This window comes from Anas acuta, unplaced genomic scaffold (genome assembly GCF_963932015.1).
Source record: "Anas acuta unplaced genomic scaffold, bAnaAcu1.1 SCAFFOLD_393, whole genome shotgun sequence".
Taxonomy (NCBI): Eukaryota; Metazoa; Chordata; class Aves; order Anseriformes; family Anatidae; genus Anas; species Anas acuta.
Window position 1 is genome coordinate 3,687 of NW_027076244.1, and position 20,263 is coordinate 23,949.

The 20,263-nt window shown below is 64.2% G+C and overlaps 1 protein-coding gene across 1 annotated transcript; it reads right to left on the reverse strand.

Moving 5' to 3' along the window:
* Nucleotides 1-1,247: 1,247 nt before the first annotated feature.
* LOC137849139 (polyunsaturated fatty acid lipoxygenase ALOX15B-like) lies at nt 1,248-18,980 on the reverse strand. The gene is given in 19 exon segments (XM_068668629.1): nt 1,248-1,477; nt 1,479-1,562; nt 3,023-3,091; nt 3,093-3,143; nt 3,145-3,195; nt 4,800-4,900; nt 5,007-5,128; nt 7,902-8,071; nt 10,532-10,618; nt 11,692-11,886; nt 12,891-13,034; nt 13,612-13,784; nt 15,058-15,111; nt 15,114-15,160; nt 16,161-16,277; nt 17,556-17,637; nt 17,728-18,352; nt 18,355-18,866; nt 18,869-18,980. Coding segments are annotated over 19 exon segments (2,877 nt in total). The 5' UTR covers nt 18,966-18,980; the 3' UTR covers nt 1,248-1,381.
* Nucleotides 18,981-20,263: the final 1,283 nt, after the last annotated feature.

Genomic DNA, 20,263 nt, shown 5'->3' on the forward strand with positions numbered 1-20,263 from the left:
TCCGTGCACACGCGTGTTCCCCTCCCATGTCACGGTCCCCACACACGTGTCCAACCCCACACGCGTGTGCCCACCCCCTACACATGTTCCCACCCCCCCCACGTGTCCCCCCACGTGTCCCCATGTCCCCATGCGTGTCCCCATCCCCTCACACGTTATGACCCCTGCACACGCGTGTAAATCCCCACACGCGTGTTCAAACCCCTGGCACACGCGCCCGGCTCCTTTATTGGCCACCCGGGTGCCACCGGGGTTGGGGACACTGGGGGACATTTTGGGGGGGGGGGGCAGCTGGGGGTGTTGGGGACATGGGGACAGGTGGGGTCACGGGGGGGGGCACCTGGGGACTTTGGGAGACCTGGGGGGTGTTGGGGTCACCTGGGGACACTTGGGGGTGTTGGGGGACACGTGGGGATGTTGGGGGGGGGACCTGGGGATGTTGAGGGACACCTGGGGATTTTGGGGACATCTGGGGGGGGTCTTGGGGACATGTGGGGACATTTGGGACATGCCTGGATATGGGAGACACCAGGGGATTTGGGGTCTCTTGGGGATATGGGGAACACCAAGGGATTTGGGGACGCCTGGGGACATGGAGACCCCTGAGGGTCTTGGGGACATCAGGGGGACTTTGGGGACACCTGGGGACATTGGGGACAGGTGGGGACATTTGGGGAAATGTGGGGTTGGAGACAGCTGGGGATTTGGGGATGGCCGGGGATTTGGGAACGCCTGGGGATTTGGGGACACCCAAGGGATGGGGAGATGGGTGAGGGTCTTGGGGACAACCAGGGGGTCTTGGGGACACCAGGGGACATTGGGGACGTCCCTCAGATGGCGATGCTGTTCTCGATGGTGGCGGGGTCGAGGTAGGGGTATGGCAGGGGCAGCGCGGCGTTGGGGGGGGGGGGGGGGGGGGGGGGGGGACATTGGGGACACCAAGGGATGGGGAGACTCCTGAGGGTCTTGGGGACACCAGGGGACACCTGGGGACATTGGGGACACCCGGGGACGTCCCTCAGATGGCGATGCTGTTCTCGATGGCGGCGGGGGTCGAGGTAGGGGTATGGCAGGGGGCAGCGCGGCGTTGGGGGACATTGGGGACACCGGGGGATTTGGGGACACCAGGGGACTCCGGGGCCACCTGGGGACACCAGGGGACACCAGGGGACACCTGGTGACATTGGGGACGTCCCTCAGATGGCGATGCTGTTCTCGATGGCGGCGGGGTCGAGGTAGGGGTATGGCAGGGGGCAGCGCGGCGTTGGGGACATTGGGGACACCAAGGGATGGGGAGACTCCTGAGGGTCTTGGGGACACCTGGGGGTCTTGGGGACACCAGGGGACACCCGATGACATTGGGGACACCCAGGGATGTCCCTCAGATGGCGATGCTGTTCTCGATGGCGGCGGGGTCGAGGTAGGGGTATGGCAGGGGCAGCGCGGCGTTGCGGCGCTGGACGCGCCGGGAGATTCGGGGCCAGGCGGCGCTGGAAGGCGCCCAGCAGGCGCCGCGGGGCCTCCTCCGTGAAGTGCTCCTCGGGGTACGAGCCCAGCGGGCGCTGCGGCACCCATGGGTGGGGGGTCAGGGACATGGGGGGGGCCCTTGGGGGAAGGTTGGGGCCAGAGGGGTCCCTTGGGGAGGTGGGGGTCCCTTTGGGTCCCTTGGGGCCATGGGGGTCCCAGGGGATGCTTTGGGAATGTGGGGGGTCCCAGGGGGTCCCTTAGGAACATGGGGGTCCCTGGGGGTCCCTTGGGGGATGTGGGGGTCCCTGGGGGTCCCTTGGGTGAGGGTTGGGGCCCAGGGGGTCCCTTGGGATCCCAGGGGGGTCCCTTGAGGTCTCTTGGGGCAAGATTGGGGCCACTTGGGGGATGTGGGGGGCTCAGGGGGGTCCCTTGGGGAGGTGGGGGTCCCTTTGGGTCTCTTTGGGGCCATTGGGGTCCCAGGGGATGCTTTGGGAATGTGGGGGGGTCCCTGGGGGTCCCTTGGGGGATGTGGGGGTCCCTTGGGTGAGGTTGGGGCCCAGGGGTCCCTTGGGATCCCAGGGGGGTCCCTTGAGGTCTCTTGGGGCAAGATTGGGGGCCACTTGGGGATGTGGGGGGCTCAGGGGGTCCCTTGGGGCTGGGGGGGCCTTGGGGTGAGGTTGGGGTCCCAGGGGGTCCCTTGGGGATGTGGGGGTCTCTGAGGGTCCCTTGGGAGAGGTTGGGGGTCTCAGGGGTCCTTGGGGATGCAGGGGGTCCCTTGAGGTCCTAGGGGGTCCCCTGGGGTCATGGGGGGTCCCTTGGGTGAGGTTGGGGCCCAGGGGTCGCTTGGGATCCCAGGGGGGTCCCTTGAGGTCTCTTGGGGCGAGATTGGGGCCCCTTGGGGATGTGGGGGGTCCCAGGGGTCCCTTGGGGTGAGGTTGGGGTCCCAGGGGTCCCCTTGGGGATGTGGGGGCCATGGGGGTCCCTTGGGGGAGGTTGGGGGTCCCAGGGGTCCCTTGGGGATGTGGGGGGTCTCTGAGGGTCCCTTGGGAGAGGTTGGGAGCCCAGGGGGTCCTTTGGGGTGAGGTTGGGGGGTCTCAGGGGTCCTTGGGGATGCAGGGGTCCCTTGAGGTCCTAGGGGGTCCCTTGGGGCCATGGGGGTCCCCTGGGTGAGGTTGGGGCCCAGGGGTCCCTTGGGGATGTGGGGGTCTCTGAGGGTCCCTTGGGAGAGGTTGGGGTCCCTTGGGGTCCCGGGGGGATGTGGGGGTCCCTTGGGGCCATCAGGGAGGCCTTGGGAATGTGGGGGTCTCTGGGGGTCCCTGGGGGATTTGGGGCTCCCAGGGGGTCTTTTAGGGTCAGGGGGGTCCCTTGGGGCGAAGCTGGGGACCCTTGGGGACATGGGGACCCTTGGGGGTCCCTTGGGGTGAGGGGTGGGGGTCCCTGGGGGTCCCCTGGGGGTCCCTTGGGGCCGTGGGGATTCCTGGGGGTCCCTTGGGAGATTTTGAGGTCCGGGGGGGGGTCCCTGTGGATCCCAGGGGGTCCGGGGGGGGGGGCTCACCATGTCGAGGGGCTCGTTGCGCAGCACCCAAAGGACCCCCAGGGTGATGCAGGTGGTGTTGACGGCGGGGGAGGGCACCCAGGAAGTCGGCCTCGCTCAGCGGCGCCTTGCTCCGGGGGGGGCGGCCTCCGCATGGCCGCCGGCAGGTTGGGCATGAAGGCCCCCAGCTCGAACTGCGCCGGCACGGGCACCCGTGGGACACCGGCACCCATGGGTGCTGCGCACCCAGGGGACCCCCAGCACCCGTGGGACTCCCAGCACCCATGGGACCCGCAGCACCCAATGGACTCCCAGCACCCATGGGACCCACAGCACCCATGGGACCCCCAGCACCCACGGGACCCCCAGCACCCAATGGACTCCCAGCACCCATGGGATCCCCAGCACCCATGGGACCCATGGCACCCATGGGACCCCCAGCACCCATGGGGACCTGTGGCACCCGTGGGAGTCCCAGCACCCATGGGACTCCCAGCACCCGTGGGACCCGGTGGCGCTCACAGCTCCCGTAGCACCCGTGGGACACCAGCACCCATGGGTGCCACGCACCCAGGGGGGTCCCCAGCACCCAGGGGGTCCCCAGCACCCGTGGGACTCCCAGCACCCATGGGACCCCCAAGCACCCATGGGACCCCCCCCCAGCACCCATGGTACCTGCAGCCGCTGCAGCACCCGCAGCACCTCAGGGGCACCCGCAGCACCCACGGCACCCGCGGTCCCTGCAGCATCCGTGGAGCTCAGAGCACCCCCAGCACCCCACAGCACCCAGAGCGCCCCCCCAGCACCCCATAGCGCCCCCAACACACCCCATAGCGCCCCACAGCAGCCCCCCAACACCCCATAGCACCCCCCCAGCACCCCATAGCGCCCCCCCCAGCACCCCATAGAGCACCCCCAGCACCCCACAGCACCCAGAGCGCACCCCCCGGCACCCCATAGCAGCCCCCCAGAACCCCATAGAGCACCCCCAACACCCCATAGCACCCCATAGCGCCCCCCCGGCACCCCCATAGTGCCCCATAGCACCCCCCCCAGCACCCCATAGAGCACCCCCAGCACCCCCACAGTGCCCCCAACACACCCCATAGCGCCCCACAGCAGCCCCCCAACACCCCATAGCGCCCCCCAGCAGCCCCCCGACACACCCCATAGCGCCCCCAACACACCCCCATAGTGCCCCACAGCAGCCCCCCAACACCCCATAGCGCCCCCAACACACCCATAGCGCCCCCCAGCAGCCCCCCAGCACCCCATAGTGCTTCTAACACACCCCATAGCGCCCCACAGCAGCCCCCCAACACCCCATAGCACCCCCAACACACCCCATAGCGCCCCACAGCAGCCCCCCAGCACCCCAATAGAGCACCCCCAGCACCCCATAGCGCCCCCACAGCAGCCCCCCAGCGCCCCATAGCACCCTCAACACACCCCATAGCACCCCACAGCAGCCCCCCGACACCCCATAGAGCTTCTAACACCCCCCATAGCGCCCCACAGCAGCCCCCCGACACCCCATAGCACCCCCAACACACCCCATAGCACCCCCAACACACCCCATAGCACCCCACAGCAGCCCCCAGCACCCCATAGCATCCCCCTGACACCCCATAGTGCCCCCCAGCAGCCCCCCAGCACCCCATATCCCCCCCTCCAACCCCCCCCCACACCCCGTATCCCCCCCCCCAACACCCCACAGCACCCCCCCCCGGGCCCCATAGCCCCCCATAGCCCCCCGTAGCCCCCCATAACCCCCCGTAGCCCCCCCATCGCCCCCCACCTGCCCGCTGTTGGTGGCAGCATGGTACGCGGAGCAGGTGAAGATGATCATGGTGACGAAGGTGACGAGCTCCCTAATGGTGCGCAGCGACGAGGGCACACCTTGGGGGGGGTCAAAAGAGGGGGGGGGGTCGAGGCTTGCACGAGGGGCTCCCCGGGACCCTTGCACACGCGTGTGAGACACGGGGGGGGGGGGGGGGGCCCCTACCGGAGCGGCGGCGGCCAAGGAAAGCTTTGTGGAAGATTTCGGCCACCCAGGCCTGGAGCTCGGGGTCGTCGCGCACGGCGGCGTCGCACGGGTAGTAGAGGTGAACCATGCCGGACACGAAGCTGGGGGGGTGGGGGGGACACGGGGGGGGACGCACGAGGGGGCACGAGGATAAGTGAGAGGGCACGAGGAGGCACGAGGATGAGCAAGGGTAAATTAGGGGGTACGAGGGGTGCACGAGGAGGGACCAGGATAAATTAGGGGGCACGAGGATGAATGGGGGGGCACAAAAGGGCACGAGGGGGATGCACGAGGGGGCACGAGGATGAATGGGGGGGCACAAGGATAAATTAGGGGGGCACGAGGATAAATTAGGGGGCACGAGGGGTGCACGAGGAGGGACCAGGATAAATTAGGGGGCACGAGGATGAATGGGGGGGCACAAAAGGGCACGAGGGGGACACACGAGGGGGCACGAGGACAAATTAGGGGGTACGAAAGGGCAAAAGGGGGATGCACGAGGGGGGATGAGGACACGGGAGGACGCGTGAGGACACAGCAGGAGACAGGAGGAGGACACGAGGATGCACGGGGAGGACACGAGGGGACACAAGGAGGCACAAGGACGCACGGGGAGGACACGAGGGGACACAAGGATGACACAAAGAGGCACAGGGAGGCAAAAGGACGACACGAGGAGACACAAGGACAACACGAGGGGACACAAGGATGACATGAGGATGACATGAGGATGACACGAGGGGACACAAGGATGCACGAGGACGACACGAGGGGACACAAAGATGACACGAGGGGACACAAGGAGGCAAAAGGATGACACGAGGGGACACAAAGAGGCACGAGGATGCATGGGGAGGACACAAGGATGACACGAGGACAACACGAGGGGACACAAGGATGCACGAGGATGACACAAGGGGACACAAGGATGACACGAGGATGCATTGGGAGGACCCGAGGTGACACAAGGACAACACGAGGGGACACAAGGATGACACGAGGATGACACGAGGTGACACAAGGAGGCGCGAGGGTGCATGGAGAGGACACGAGGGGACACAAGGATGCACGAGGACGACATGGGGGGGACATGAGGATGACACAAAGAGGCACAGGGAGGCAAAAGGACGACACGAGGGGACACAAGGAGGCACAAGGATGCATGGGGAGGACACGAGGGGACACAAAGATGACACGAGTGGACACAAGAATGCACGAGGATGACACGGGGGGACACAAGGAGGCACGAGGACGCACGGGGAGGACACGAGGGGACACAAGGATGACACAAGGGGACACAAGGACAACACGAGGACAACATGGGGGGACATGAGGATGACACAAAGAGGCACAGGGAGGCAAAAGGACGACACGAGGGGACACAAAGAGGCACAAGGATGCATGGGGGGGACACAAGGATGACACAAAGAGGCACAGGGAGGCTAAAGGGTGACACGAGGGGACACAAGGAGGCAAAAGGATGACACGAGGGGACACAAAGAGGCACGAGGATGCACGAAGATGACACGAGGCGACACAGGGATGACACGAGGGGACACAAGGAGGCACAAAGATGACACAAGGGGACACGAGGGGACACAAGGATGCACGATGATGACACGAGGGACACAGGGATGACACGAGGGGACACGAGGATGACATGAGGGGACACAAGGACGACACGAGGATGCATTGGGAGGACCCGAGGTGACACAAGGACAACATGAGGGGACACAAGGATGACACGAGGATGACACGAGGTGACACAAGGAGGCACGAGGGTGCATGGAGAGGACACGAGGGGACACAAGGATGACACGAGGACAACATGGGGGGACATGAGGATGACACAAAGAGGCACAGGGAGGCTAAAGGATGGCATGAGGGGACACAAGGATGACACGAGGGGACACAAGGATGACACGAGGGGACACGAGGATGACACGAGGATGACACGAGGGGACACAAGGATGACACAAAGAGGCACAGGGAGGCACGAGGACGACATGAGGGGACACAAGGATGCATGAGGATGACACGAGGGGACACCAGGAGGCATGAGGGTGCATGGAGAGGACACGAGGTGACACAAGGACGACACGAGGGGACACAAGGATGCACGAGGATGACACGAGGGGACACAAGGAGGAACAAGGATGCATGGGGAGGACACGAGGTGACACGAGGGGACACAAGGATGACACAAAGAGGCACAGGGAGGCAAAAGGACGACACGAGGGGACACAAAGAGGCACGAGGATGCATGGGGGGGACACAAGGATGACACAAGGATGACACGAGGGGACACAAGGATGACACAAGGGGACACAAGGACAACATGAGGACAACATGGGGGGACATGAGGATGACACAAAGAGGCAGAAGGAGGCAAAAGGATGGCACGAGGGGACACAAAGAGGCACGAGGGCGCATGGAGAGGACACGAGGGGACACAAGGATGCACGAGGACAATACAAGGGGACACAAGGAGGCACAAAGACGACACGTGGGGACACAAGGAGGCACGAGGGGACACGAGGATGACACAAAGAGGCACTGGCTAAAGGACGACACGAGGGGACACAAGGAGGCACGAGGATGCACGAGGACGACACGAGGCGACACAGGGATGACATGAGGGGACACAAGGAGGCACGAGGACAACACAAGGGGACACAAGGATGACACAAGGGGACACAAGGATGACACGAGGGGACACAAGGAGGCACAAAGACAACACATGGGGACACAAGGATGCACAAGGATGACATGAGGGGGACACAAGGATGACACGAGGATGACACGAGGGGACACGAGGACGACACGAGGATGACACGAGGATGACACGAGGGGACACGGGGAGGTGGCCCCCACCTGCGGATGGCGGCCCAGAGGCGCCGGGCGTCGTGGCCGTAGTGGTAGCCGCGGGTGCGGGTGACACCGCGGCGCCGGAGGTCGCGGGGCAGCACCAGGTCCCCGTAGCGCAGCCGCCGCAGCCCCCGCGCCACCACCCGCAGCAGCCCCCGGCGCCCCAGGGCGATGGCCTGGGGGGGGGCAATAAGGGGGGGTCAGCAGAAGCCCCCCCAGATGTCCCCTTCGGTCGCCCCAGTTCGGCCCCAAATTGCACCAATTCGGCCCCAAATTGCGCCAGTGTGGCCCCAAATTGCCCCAGTGTGGCCCCAGTTTAGACACAGATGACCCCAGTATGGCCCCAAGTTACCCCAATCGTCCCAGTATGGCCCCAAGTTGCCCCAGTGTGGCCCCAAGTTGCCCCAGTGTGGCCCCAAATTGCCCCAATGTGGCCCCAAATTGCCCCAATGTGGCCCTAGTTTAGACACAGATGACCCCAGTATGGCCCCACGTTACCCCAGTTGTCCCAGTATGGCCCCAAGTTGCCCCAATACGGCCCCAAATTGCTGAATGTGGCCCCAAATTGCCCCAATGTGGCCCTAAATTGCCCCAATGTGGCCCCAAATTGCCCCAATGTGGCCCCAAATTGCCCCAATTCGGCCCCAAATTGCCCCAATGTGACCCCAGTTTAGACACAGATGACCCCAGTATGGCCCCAAGTTACCCCAGTTGTCCCAGTATGGCCCCAAGTTGCCCCAGTGTGGCCCCAAGTTGCCCCAATGTGGCCCCAAATTGCCGAATTTGGCCCCAAATTGCCCCAATGTGGCCCCAAATTGCCCCAATTCGGCCCAAATTGCCCCAGTGTGGCCCCAAATTGCCCCAATGTGGCCCCAAATTGCCCCAATTCGGCCCCAAATTGCCCCAATGTGGCCCCAAATTGCCCCAATGTGGCCCCAAATTGCCCCAATTCGAGCCCCAAATTGCCGAATGTGGCCCCAAATTGCACCAGTGTGGCCCCAAATTGCCCCAATGTGGCCCCAAATTGCCCCAATGTGGCCCCAAATTGCCCCAATTCGGCCTCAAATTGCACCAGTGTGGCCCCAAATTGCCCGAATGTGGCCCCAAATTGCTGAATGTGGCCCCAAATTGCCGAATGTGGCCCCAAATTGCCCGAATGTGACCCCAAATTGCCCCCAATGTGACCCCAGTTTAGACACAGATGACCCCAGTATGGCCCCAAGTTACCACAGTTGTCCCAGTATGGCCCCAAGTTACCCCAGTTGTCCTAGTATGGCCCCAAATTGCCCCAGTGTGGCCCCAAATTGCACCAGTGTGGCCCCAAATTGCCCCAATGTGACCCCAGTTCAGACACAGATGACCCCAGTATGGCCCCCACGTTACCCCAGTTGTCCCAGTATGGCCCCAAGTTGCCCCAGTGTGGCCCCAAATTGCACCAGTGTGGCCCCAAATTGCCGAATGTGGCCCCAAATTGCCCCAATATGGCCCCAAATTGCCGAATGTGGCCCCAAATTGCCCGAATGTGGCCCCCAAATTGCCCCAATGTGGCCCAAAATTCCCCGAATGTGGCCCCAAATTGCCCCAATGTGGCCCCAAATTGCCCCAATGCGGCCCCCAAATTGCCCCAATGCGGCCCCAAATTGCCCCAGTGTGGCCCCAGTTCAGACACAGAAGACCCCAGTATGGCCCCAAGTTACCCCAGTTGTCCCAGTATGGCCCCAAGTTGCCCCAGTTGTCCCAGTATGGCCCCAAGTTGCCCCAAATCAACCCAATTTAGCCCCAACTCACACCAAATTGCCCCAACGCGGCTCCAAATTGCCCCAGTCACCCCAGTGCAGCCCCCAATCACCCCCAGTCACCCCAATTTAGCACCAAATTCCCCCCTTTCAGACCCAAATCCACTCAATTCAGCCCCAAGTTGCCCCAATCCAGCCCCAAATCACCCCGAATTGCCCAGTTTAGCCCCAATTCATCCCCAAATTGCCCCAATCCAGCCCCAAATCACCCCGAATTGCCCAGTTTAGCCCCAATTCATCCCCAAATCGCCCCAATCCAGCCCCAAATCACCCCGAATTGCCCAGTTTAGCCCCAATTCATCCCCAAATCGCCCCAATCCAGCCCCAAATCACCCCGAATTGCCCAGTTTAGCCCCAATTCATCCCCAAATTGCCCCAATCCAGCCCCAAATCACCCCGAATTGCCCAGTTTAGCCCCAATTCATCCCCAAATCCCCCCAATGCAGCCCCAAGTCACCTCAACGCACCCCTAAATACCCCGAATTGCCCCAAATTGCCCCAGCGCCACCCTATTTCGCAACGCAGCCCCAAAGCCCTAAATTGCCCTGATTCATCCCCCCCCAGACACGCCCAATCCACACCCAAACAGCCCCAAATCCCCTCAAAATCCCCCCAAGCCACCTTAATTTACCCCCCAACACCCCCCAAATCGCCCAACTCACCCCCAAAAGCCCCAAATCCCCCCCCCAGACCCCTCCTCACCCCCCCCTAAACCTTCCCAAAACCCCACCACTCCCCCCCAGACACCCCTCAGCCCCTCCCCTCTCCCCCTTGGGGACCCCCCCAGACCCACCCAAGGGTGCTCCCCCCACCCATGGGACCCCCCCCCCCCGGACTCACCCGGTCGAAGACCCCCCCGGGGTTGAGCAGGTAGCGCCGCGCCAGCACCGCGATGTGCACCGTGTACCGCGTGTGGGGCAGCAGCAGCTGGGGGGGGGGACACAAGGGGGGGGTCAGCCTCGTGCCAGGTGGCTGGGACACACCCCCTAAAAATGCCCCCTCCCCCCCCCCGCTCCGGTACCTGGGAGCCCCTCCCCAAAAATGGCCCCCCAACTTGGTCCTGTCTCCCACCCCAAGCACTTGGTATCTGGGACCCCCCCCAAATACCTGGGACCCCCCCCCAAAATCCCTATGTCCCCCCATGGGACAGGTGCCCCCCACATTCCCTGTGTGTGTCCCCATGTCCCCCCAAAGTCCCCCCCAAGTCCCCACACCCCTCTATGTCCCTCCCCGCCCCCCCACTCCCTCCATTCCCCAAATACCCCCCACGCCCCCCCATTTCCCCAATGTCCCCCCCCTTACCCCAAAGTCCCCCCCATGTCCCCACACCCCCCCATTCCCCTCCCATTCCCCCAATTCCCCCCCACTTTCCCTGATGCCCCCCCCACACCCCCATCCCCCCCCCATTTCCCCAATACCCCCCACGCCCCCTCCATTTCCCCAAAGTCCCCCCCATGTCCCCACACCCCCCCATTCCCCCAATTCCCCCCCAATTTCTGATGCCCCACACGCCCCCCCATTTCCCCAATACCCCCACACCCCCCCAATTCCCCAAAGTCCTCCCCATGTCCCCAATGCCCCCATCCCCCCCATTACCCTCCCATTCCCCCAATTCCCCCCCACTTTCCCTGATGCCCCCCCGCTCCCCACTCCCCCCATTTCCCCAATACCCCCACGCCCCCCCAATTCCCCAAAGTCCCCCCCTTACCCCAAAGTCCCCCCATGCCCCCATTTCCCCCATTACCCTCCCATTCCCCCAATTCCCCCCCCACTTTCCCTGATGCCCCCCCGCCCCCCACTCCCCCCCCCATTTCCCCAATACCCCCATGCCCCCCCCATTTCCCCAAAGTCCCCCCCATTCCCCCAAAGTCCCCCCTATGTCCCCATTCCCCCCCATTCCCCCCCCATTCCCCCAACTCCCCGATGCCACCCACGCCCCCCACGTCCCCCCTTCTCCCCCACGCCCCCCCCCACGCCCCCCAACGCCCCCCCCCCCCAACCTTATGCAGGGGGTGTCGGGGCGCCAGCTGCCGCCGGGTGGCCAGGGCGAAGACCTCCCCCAGGAGGTGGGCGCGGAGGAGGTGGGAGACGGCCTCGTGGACGTGGAACTCGGCGCTGCGCACCCACGCCTTGGCCAGCGCCCACACCCACGGGGGGTCCCCCGGCAGGAACACGGGGCCCGGCTCCTGCGATAGCTGGGGGGGGGGGCGGGGGAGGGGGGCAGGACCCCTTAATTCACGCGCCTCGAGGTTGGGGGGGGCGCCCACCACCCCCAAATAAGAAGCCACGACGCTAGGGGGGCGGCTACACCCCGCGCCGGGGGGGGCGGGGGGGGGGGGGCAGGGCCCTTAATTCACGCGCCTCGAGGTGGGGGGGGGGGCCACCAACACCAAAAAAAAAAAAAGCCACGCCGCTGGGGGGGGCGCCGGGGGCGGAAAGCGGCGGCGTTTGCGAGACCGGGAGGTTCCATTGATAAAACGCGGGCTCCATTCATAAAACCGGGAGGTTCCATTCATAAAATTCCCGCCGCGCCATTCATAAAAAAAAAAACCACAACCGCGAAACGGGGACGCCCCGCCCACGCCCAAGCCGCTGCCACGCCCCCACGCGCACACGCCCCGCCCACGCCCATTCATAAAATGACGCCACGCCCGGGGAGGCACGCCCTCCCCTCCCCCCCCCCCCCACGCCATTCATAATTCCCACGCCCCCGGAGTTCCCCCCCCGGCTGGGTGAATGGGGAATAGGGAAACCCCAAAATTCTCACTTTCTGCCCTAAAAGCCGTGCCCACCCCAGTCACTTGTGCCCCCCCCCCGACCCCATTTACCCCCCCAGACCCTATTTACCCCCCCACCGAATTTTGTGTCCCCCCCGACCCCATTTAACCCCTCGAGACCCCATTTCCTATCCCTAGACCCCCGTGTCCCCCCCCCAAAGACCCCATTCCCCCCCCCCCAGACCCCATTCCCCCCCCCAAAACCCCCATGCCCACCCCCCCCAGCCCCATTTCGCCCCCGTGACCCCCCCCGACCTCATTCCCCTCCCCAGCCCCCCCGCGTCCCCCCCAACCCTCCCTTTCCACCCTAAACCCCCAGCCCCATTTCCCCCCAGCCCCCCATAACCCCCCTGTACCCCCCCAGCCCCAGCTCCCTGTGCCCCCCCCAAGCCCCCATGACCCCCCCCCGTGCCCCCCCCCACCTGGATGGCGAGGGGCATCAGCGTCCCGTCGGGGCGCTGGTGCAGGAGGCAGAGGGGGGCGCAGACGAATGTGGGGGTCCCGTCGATGAGCACCCCCCGGATCCCATCCAGCACCTTGTAGTCAGCCAGGTACACGTCCCCCTTCTGGGGGGGGGGGCGGGGGGGGGGGGGTCACCACCGGGTAACCCCCCCCCAACCCCCCCCCAGCCACTTAACCCCTCCCCTAGGGCCCCCCCCCCCAAGTCCTCCTCTCCTTTAGGGGCTTTTTTTGGGGTGCTGGGCCCTTTCCCCCCCCCCCCCAAGGATTCTTCCCATGGGTTTTAGGGGCTCCGTCCCCCCCCCTCCCCGGACCCCCAAATCCCCCCCCCCAGACCCCCAAATGCCCTCCTGGACCCCCCAAATCCCTCCCCAGGTCCCCCTCCCTGGACCCTCAGGTGTCCCCCGAGACCCCCCTCCCCCCCCCCCAAATCCCCCCCCCCCAAGTCCCTGTCCCCTCCTGGACCCCCAAGACCCCCCCAGACCCCCATGACCCCCCCCCCCGATATTTGCTCCCTTCCGAGACCCCCAAATCCGTCCCCAAATCCCCAGCCCCTCCTGGACCCCCCAAATCCCCTTCTGGGACCCCCAAATCCCTGCCCCTGGTCCCCAGCCCCCCCCCCAAATACCCCAAAACGCCCCCCCCGATCCCCCAAAAAGCCCCCCCCCCAAAATTCGCCCCCACCTCCATCTCTCGCTGCAGGCAGGTGTCGGGGCCCAGGCTGGGGGCCACCATGGGGGGGGTGACGGCGAAGTTGGGGGGCAGGCGGGGGCAGCGGCGCAGCAGGACGGGGTTCACCCCGCTCAGGTACTGCGCCCCGAAAAAGGCGTCGTCCCGCCAGTGCCGCACCACGTACTCTGCGGGACCCCAAAACCTCATGGGGGAAACCCCAAAACCTCACGGAGGGAACCCCAAAACCCCACGGGGAGGGACCCCAAAAGCCCACGGGGAGGGACCCCAAAGCCCCTGATAAGAGCAGACCCCAAAACTTCACAGTGGGGACCCCAAAACCCCAGATAAGAGGGGACCCCAAAACCACACGGGGGGGACCCCAAAAGCTTTGATAAGAGGGGACCCCAAAAGCCCACAGTGGGGAAACCCCAAAACCCTTCATCATAGGGGACCCCAAAGCCACACGGGGGGGACCCCAAAAGCTGGATGTGGGGGACCCTAGAAGCCCTGATAAGAGGGGACCCCAAAACCCCACGGGAGTGACCCCAAAACCCATGATAAGAGGGAACCCCAAAACCACACAGTGGGGACCCCAAAACCCCACGGGTGTCCCCGTGTCCCCCCACACCACACGCGTGTCCCCGTGTCCCCATGTCCCCCCACACCACATGTGTGTCCCCATGTCCCCACACACTACACACATGTCCCCATGTCCCCACACATGTGTCCCTGTGTCCCCATGTCCCCACACCACACACACGTGTCCCCATGTCCCCATAGCACACACACATGTTCCTGTGTCCCCCCCATACCACACGTGTCCCCATAGCAGACACACGTGTCCCCATGTCCCCACACCACACACACGTGTCCCCACACCACACACGTGACCCCATATGACACGCGTGTCCCCGTGACCCCACATGACACACATGTCCCCGTGACCCCATAGCACACACGTGTCCCTGTGACCCCATAGCACACACGCGTCCCCATAGCACACATGTCCCCATGTCCCCACACCACACACATGTCCCCATGACCCCATATGACACGCGTGTCCCCGTGTCCCCACACCACACATGTTTCCCCACACCACACGCGTGTCCCCGTGACCCCATACCACACACACGTGACCCCATATGACACACGTGTCCCCATGACCCCACACCACACGCGTGTCCCCATGTCCCCACACGCGTGTCCCCGTGTCCCCACACCACACATGTCCCCATGTCCCCATAGCACACGTGTCCCTGTGACCCCATAGCACACACGCGTGTCCCCGTGTCCCCATATGACACACGTGTCCCCATGTCCCCACACCACACACGTGTCCCCGTGTCCCCCCATAACACACGCGTGTCCCCGTGACCCCATATGACACACATGTCCCCGTGACCCCATACCACACACGTGTCCCCATGTCCCCACACGCGTGTCCCCGTGTCCCCGTACCGGTGACAGGCGTGCGGTAGAAGCAGAAGACGCGCGCGATGGCCTCGATGCTCTCCAGGACATCGGGCGGTCCAGGAAGCCCTTCAGCTTCGTCTCCAGGTTCCTGGGGACACGGGGACACGGGGATAAAGGGACACGGGGACATGGCATAGGGACATGGGGACATGGGGACAAAGGGACACGGGGACATGGCACAGGGACATGGGGACATGTAGTTTTGGGGTTTGGGGACATGGGGACATGGGGACAAAGGGACACAGGGACACGTGGCACGGGGACAAAGGGACATGGGGACATGGGGACAAAGGGACATGGGGACATGTAGTTTTGGGGTTTGGGGACATGGGGACATGGGGACAAAGGGACATGGGGACAAAGGGACATAGTGACATGGCACAGGGACATGGGGACATGTAGTTTTGGGGTTTGGGGACATGTTGACACAGGGACAAAGGGACACCTAGTTTTGGGGCTCAGGGACATGTGGCCATGGGGACACGGGGACAAAGGGACATGGGGACAAAGGGACACAGTTTTGGGGCTCAGAGACATGTGGCCATGGGGACACAGGGACAAAGGGACATTGGGATGAAGGGACGTGTGGCATGGGGACACGTGGCCATGGGGCTTGGGGACACGAGGCCATGGGGACAAATGGACATGGGGATAAGGGGACATGTGGGACATGGGGACATTGGGATTTGGGGACAAATGGACACGGGGACACGAGGATTTGGGGACAAAGGGACATGGAGATTTGGGGACAAAGGGACATTGGGATTTAGGGACATGGGGACACGGGATTTGGGGACAAAGGGACATGGGGACATTGGGATTTGGGGCCACGAGGCCATGGGGCCACTGGGCCACAATGTCCTTGAGGACACATGGAAGGGGCGTGGCCAGGGGTCACTCGGGGTCAGAGGTCGGGGGGGTCACTCGGGGTCAGGGGTCACTCGGGGTCAGAGGACAGGGGGGTAACTCGGGACCAGAGGTCAGGGGGGTCACTCGGGGTCAAAGGTCAGGGATCACTCGGGGGTCAAAGGTCAGGGGTCACTCGGGGTCAGAGGTCAGGGGTCACTCGGGGGTCAAAGGTCACTCACGCAGCCCCCGCCCGCAGGTAGAAGGCGGCCGCCCTGGGCAGGGAGAAGTCGAGGTCGGGGTCGGGCGCCGAGCCCAGGGGCAGAGCCCAGGGGAGGCCGGGGGCGAAGGGGGCCAGCCTGGGGGGGGGGGGGGGCGTGGGGGGGGGTGAGGGGGAGGGGGTGAGTGACCCCCCCCCCAAAGTGGGGGAGAGCCCCCCCCCATCCTGAAATGCAGCCCCCAAAACCCAGCTGCCCCGTAATGTCCTATGGAGCCCCCCAAAATGGAGACCCCCCCCCTGTAGGTAACCCTAAAATGTGACCCCCCCCGCAGCTACCCCCCAAAATGAAGCCCCCCCCACCCCCCCATAACCGCCCCAAAATTCAGACCCCCCATAAGCCCCCCCTAAAGACCCCCCCAAAACACAGACCCCCCCATAAGCCCCCCCATAACCCCCCCCAAACACAGACCCCCCCCATAAACCCCCCCTAAAGACCCCTCCAAACACAGACCCCCCCATAAGCCCCCCCAAAACTCAGACCCCCCCATAAGCCCCCCCTAGAGACCCCCCCCCAAACACAGACCCCTTATAAGCTCCCCTATAGACCCCCCCGTAACCCCCCCCTCATTACCCCCCCCAAAAAAAAACAGCCCCCCCCCCCCAAATAATGTCCCCAAAAGGTCCCCAACACCCCCGGGGGGGGGGACACAATAAGGGGGGGGAGGGGGCACAAGGGACAGGAGGGGACATTTTGGGGGACAATTGGGGGTGGGGGGGGGACAGGAGAGGACCCAGAGGACATTTTGGGGACGGGGGGGGGGACACAGGATAGGACATTGAGGGGGGGGACACAGGAGGGGACATTTGGGGGGGGGGACACAGGAGGGGACATTTGGGGGGGGGACACAGGAGGGGACATTTGGGGGGGGACACAGGAGGGGACATTTTTTAGGGGGGGGACAGGAGGGGACATTTGGGGGGGGGGACACAGGAGGGGACATTTAGGGGGGGACACAGGAGGGGACATTTTTTAGGGGGGGACACAGGAGGGGACATTTTTTGGGGGGGGGACAGGAGGGGACATTTGGGGGGGGACAGGAGGGGACATTTTTAGGGGGGGGACACAGGAGGGGACATTTGGGGGGGGGACACAGGAGGGGACATTTTTTGGGGGGGGACACAGGAGGGGACATTTGGGGGGGACACAGGAGGGGACATTTTTTGGGGGGGGGACACAGGAGGGGACATTTGGGGGGGGGGACACAAGAGGGGACATTTGGGGGGCCACCAGGAGCCCACGGGGACATAAAGGGGGGCACAAAGGGGACAAGGGGGGGACACAGGTGACAAAATGAGAGGGGGGGGACCCAAAAAATTTTGGGGGGGGGGCCCAAAAAATTTTTGGGGGGCCACTCACCGGTACCGCCGCTGCTGCTGGGCGAGGGCACGGCGCCGGTGACGTCGCAGCAGGGGGTGACACTCCTGGGCGGGGGTCTTGGCTGGGGGGGGGACACGAGAGGTGACAATTTGGGGACAAAAAAATTTGGGGGGGGGTGACAAGGGGGGGGGGGGGGACACAAAGACCCCACCTGAGCCCTCGGGGAGCTCCCAGGTGCCGAAACCCCGGAGCCAGCGGTAGCAGGGGAAGGAGTAGCACGGGGACACCTTGGGGACACCGCTGTCCCCAAGGGCGTAGGTGGCCTCGAGGTCATCGTCGGGGTCATCGGGGTCACCGTCGGGGTCATCGTAGGGGTCGTCGGGGTCACAGGGGTCATCGGGGTCGCAGGCGGCCCCAAAACTTTCAGGGTCGGAGGCGGGGGCGAGGTCCTCGTCGGTGTCACCGCTCGCGGTGTCCTCGTCCCCCTCGGTGTCCTCGTCCTCCGTGGCCTCGCTTTCGGGGTCTTCGTCCCCAATTTCGGGGTCTTCGTCCTCGTTTTGGGGGTCTTCGTCCTCATCTTCGGGGTCTTCGTTCCCAATTTCAGGGTCTTCGTCCTCATTTTGGGGGTCTTCGTCCTCATCTTCGGGGTCTTCGTCCCCATTTTTGGGGTCTTCGTCCTCGTTTTTGGGGTCTTCGTCCTCATCTTCGGGGTCTTCGTCCTCGTTTTTGGGGTCTTCGTCCTCATCTTCGGGGTCTTCGTCCTCATCTTTGGGGTCTTCGTTCCCAATTTTGGGGTCCTCGTCCTCATTTTTGGGGTCCTTGTCCCCATTTTGGGGTCTTCGTCCTCATCTTTGGGGTCCTCGTCCTCGTTTTGGGGGGCTCTGTCCTCGTTTTGGGGGGCTCTGCCCTCGTTTTTCGGGTTCTTGGCCCCAACTTCTGGGTCTTCGTCCCCAACTTTTGGGTCTTCATCCTCAGTTTTTGGGTTCTTGTCCCCAACTTTTGGGTCCTCATCCCTGTTTTTGGGGTCTTTGTCCCATCTTTGGCTTCTTGTCCCCATTTTTAGGGTTCTTGCCCCCAACTTTTGGTCTTCATCCCCAACTTTCGGGTCTTCATCCTCATTTTTTGGGTTCTTATTCCTATTTTTGGGGTCCTTGCCCCTATTTTTGGGGTCCTTGCCCCCATCTTTTAGGTTCTTGTCCCCGTTTTTGGGGTCCTCGCCCCTATTTTTGGGGTCCTCGCCCCCACCTTCGGGGTCCTGCCCCCAGCGTCCCATCTTCCGTGTCCTCGTCCCGGGGGTCGTGGGGTCCCCCTGGGGCCAGACGCGGATCCCCTCGAGGAACCAGGAGCTTGGGGCAGGCGCCCGTAGGGCTCTTTGTGCACCCGCACCAGCAGCAGCGGCCCCAGAGCCCGCGGGGTCACCACGCGGTACTCGCGCTCCTGCGGGGACATTTGGGGACGTTTGGGGTCATTTGGGGGCACTTGGGGTCATCTGGGGTCGTTTGGGGGCATTTGGGGCATCTGGGGTCGCTTGGGGGCATCTGGGGTCACTTGGGGTCGTTTGGGGACATCTGGGGGCATTTGGGGCATTTGGGATCGCTTGGGACATCTGGGGTCGTTGGGGTTGCTTGGGGTCGCTTGGGGACATTTGGGGACATTTGGGACATCTGGGGACATCTGGGGTCACTTGGGGTCATCTGGGGACACTTGGGGTCATCTGGGGTCATTTGGGGTCGTTGGGGTCGCTTGGGGACATCTGGGGACATCTGGGGACACTTGGGTCATCTGGGGTCATCTGGGGACACTTGGGGTCCCCTCTCAGAATTGGGGTGACCCCACGGGATCCCAAATCCCCCCTTTTTGGGTAAATTGGGGTGGTCCTGGTGGCACCCCGCTGTCCCCAACGGCCTCCCCCTCCACAAAGACCCCCCCCCATGTCCCCAATGTCCCCCCCTGGTGTCCCCAAGGTGCCCCCAAAGCCCCCCAGTGGGGACCAGGGGGTCCCCAGCCCCTCCGTGTCCCCCAAAACCCAGAGACCGGGGTGTCCCAGACCCCAAAGTCCCCCCTGCATGGCCTGGGTGTCCCCAGCCCCCCCCAGTGTCCCCCCAGTGTCCCCAGTGTCCCCAGCCCCCCAATACCCTACAATGACCCCCCAACCCCCCAATAGGAACTGGGGTGCCCTCAGCCCCCCAATGTCCCCAAATGTCCCCATGTCCTCCAAGACCCTACAAGCACCAGGGTGCCCCCAGCCCCCGATGTCCCCAGATGCCCCCAGCCCCTGATGTCCCCCAATGTCCCCATAAGCACTGGGGTGCCGCCAGCCCCCCAATGTCCCCCCATGTCCCCAAATGCCCCCCAAGACCCCACAAGCACCGGGGTGCCCCCAACCCCCCTGATGTCCCCAAGTCCCCCATGTCCCCCAAGACCCTACAAGGACCAGGAGCCCCCCAGCCCCCAATGTCCCCCAAAAGACCCCACAAGCACTGGGGTGCCCCAGCCCCCCTGATGTCCCCAAATTTCCCCATGTCCCCCAATGTCCCCAAATGCCCCCAAGACCCCACAAGCACTGGGGTGTCCCCCAACCCCCCTGATGTCCCCAAATGCCCCCATATCCCCCAATGTCCCCCAATGCCCCCAGCCCCCCAAGACCCTACAAGGACCAGGAGCCCCCCAGCCCATCAATGCCCCCCCATGTCCCCAAATGCCCCCCAAGACCCCACAAGCACTGGGGTGCCCCAGCCCCCAATGTC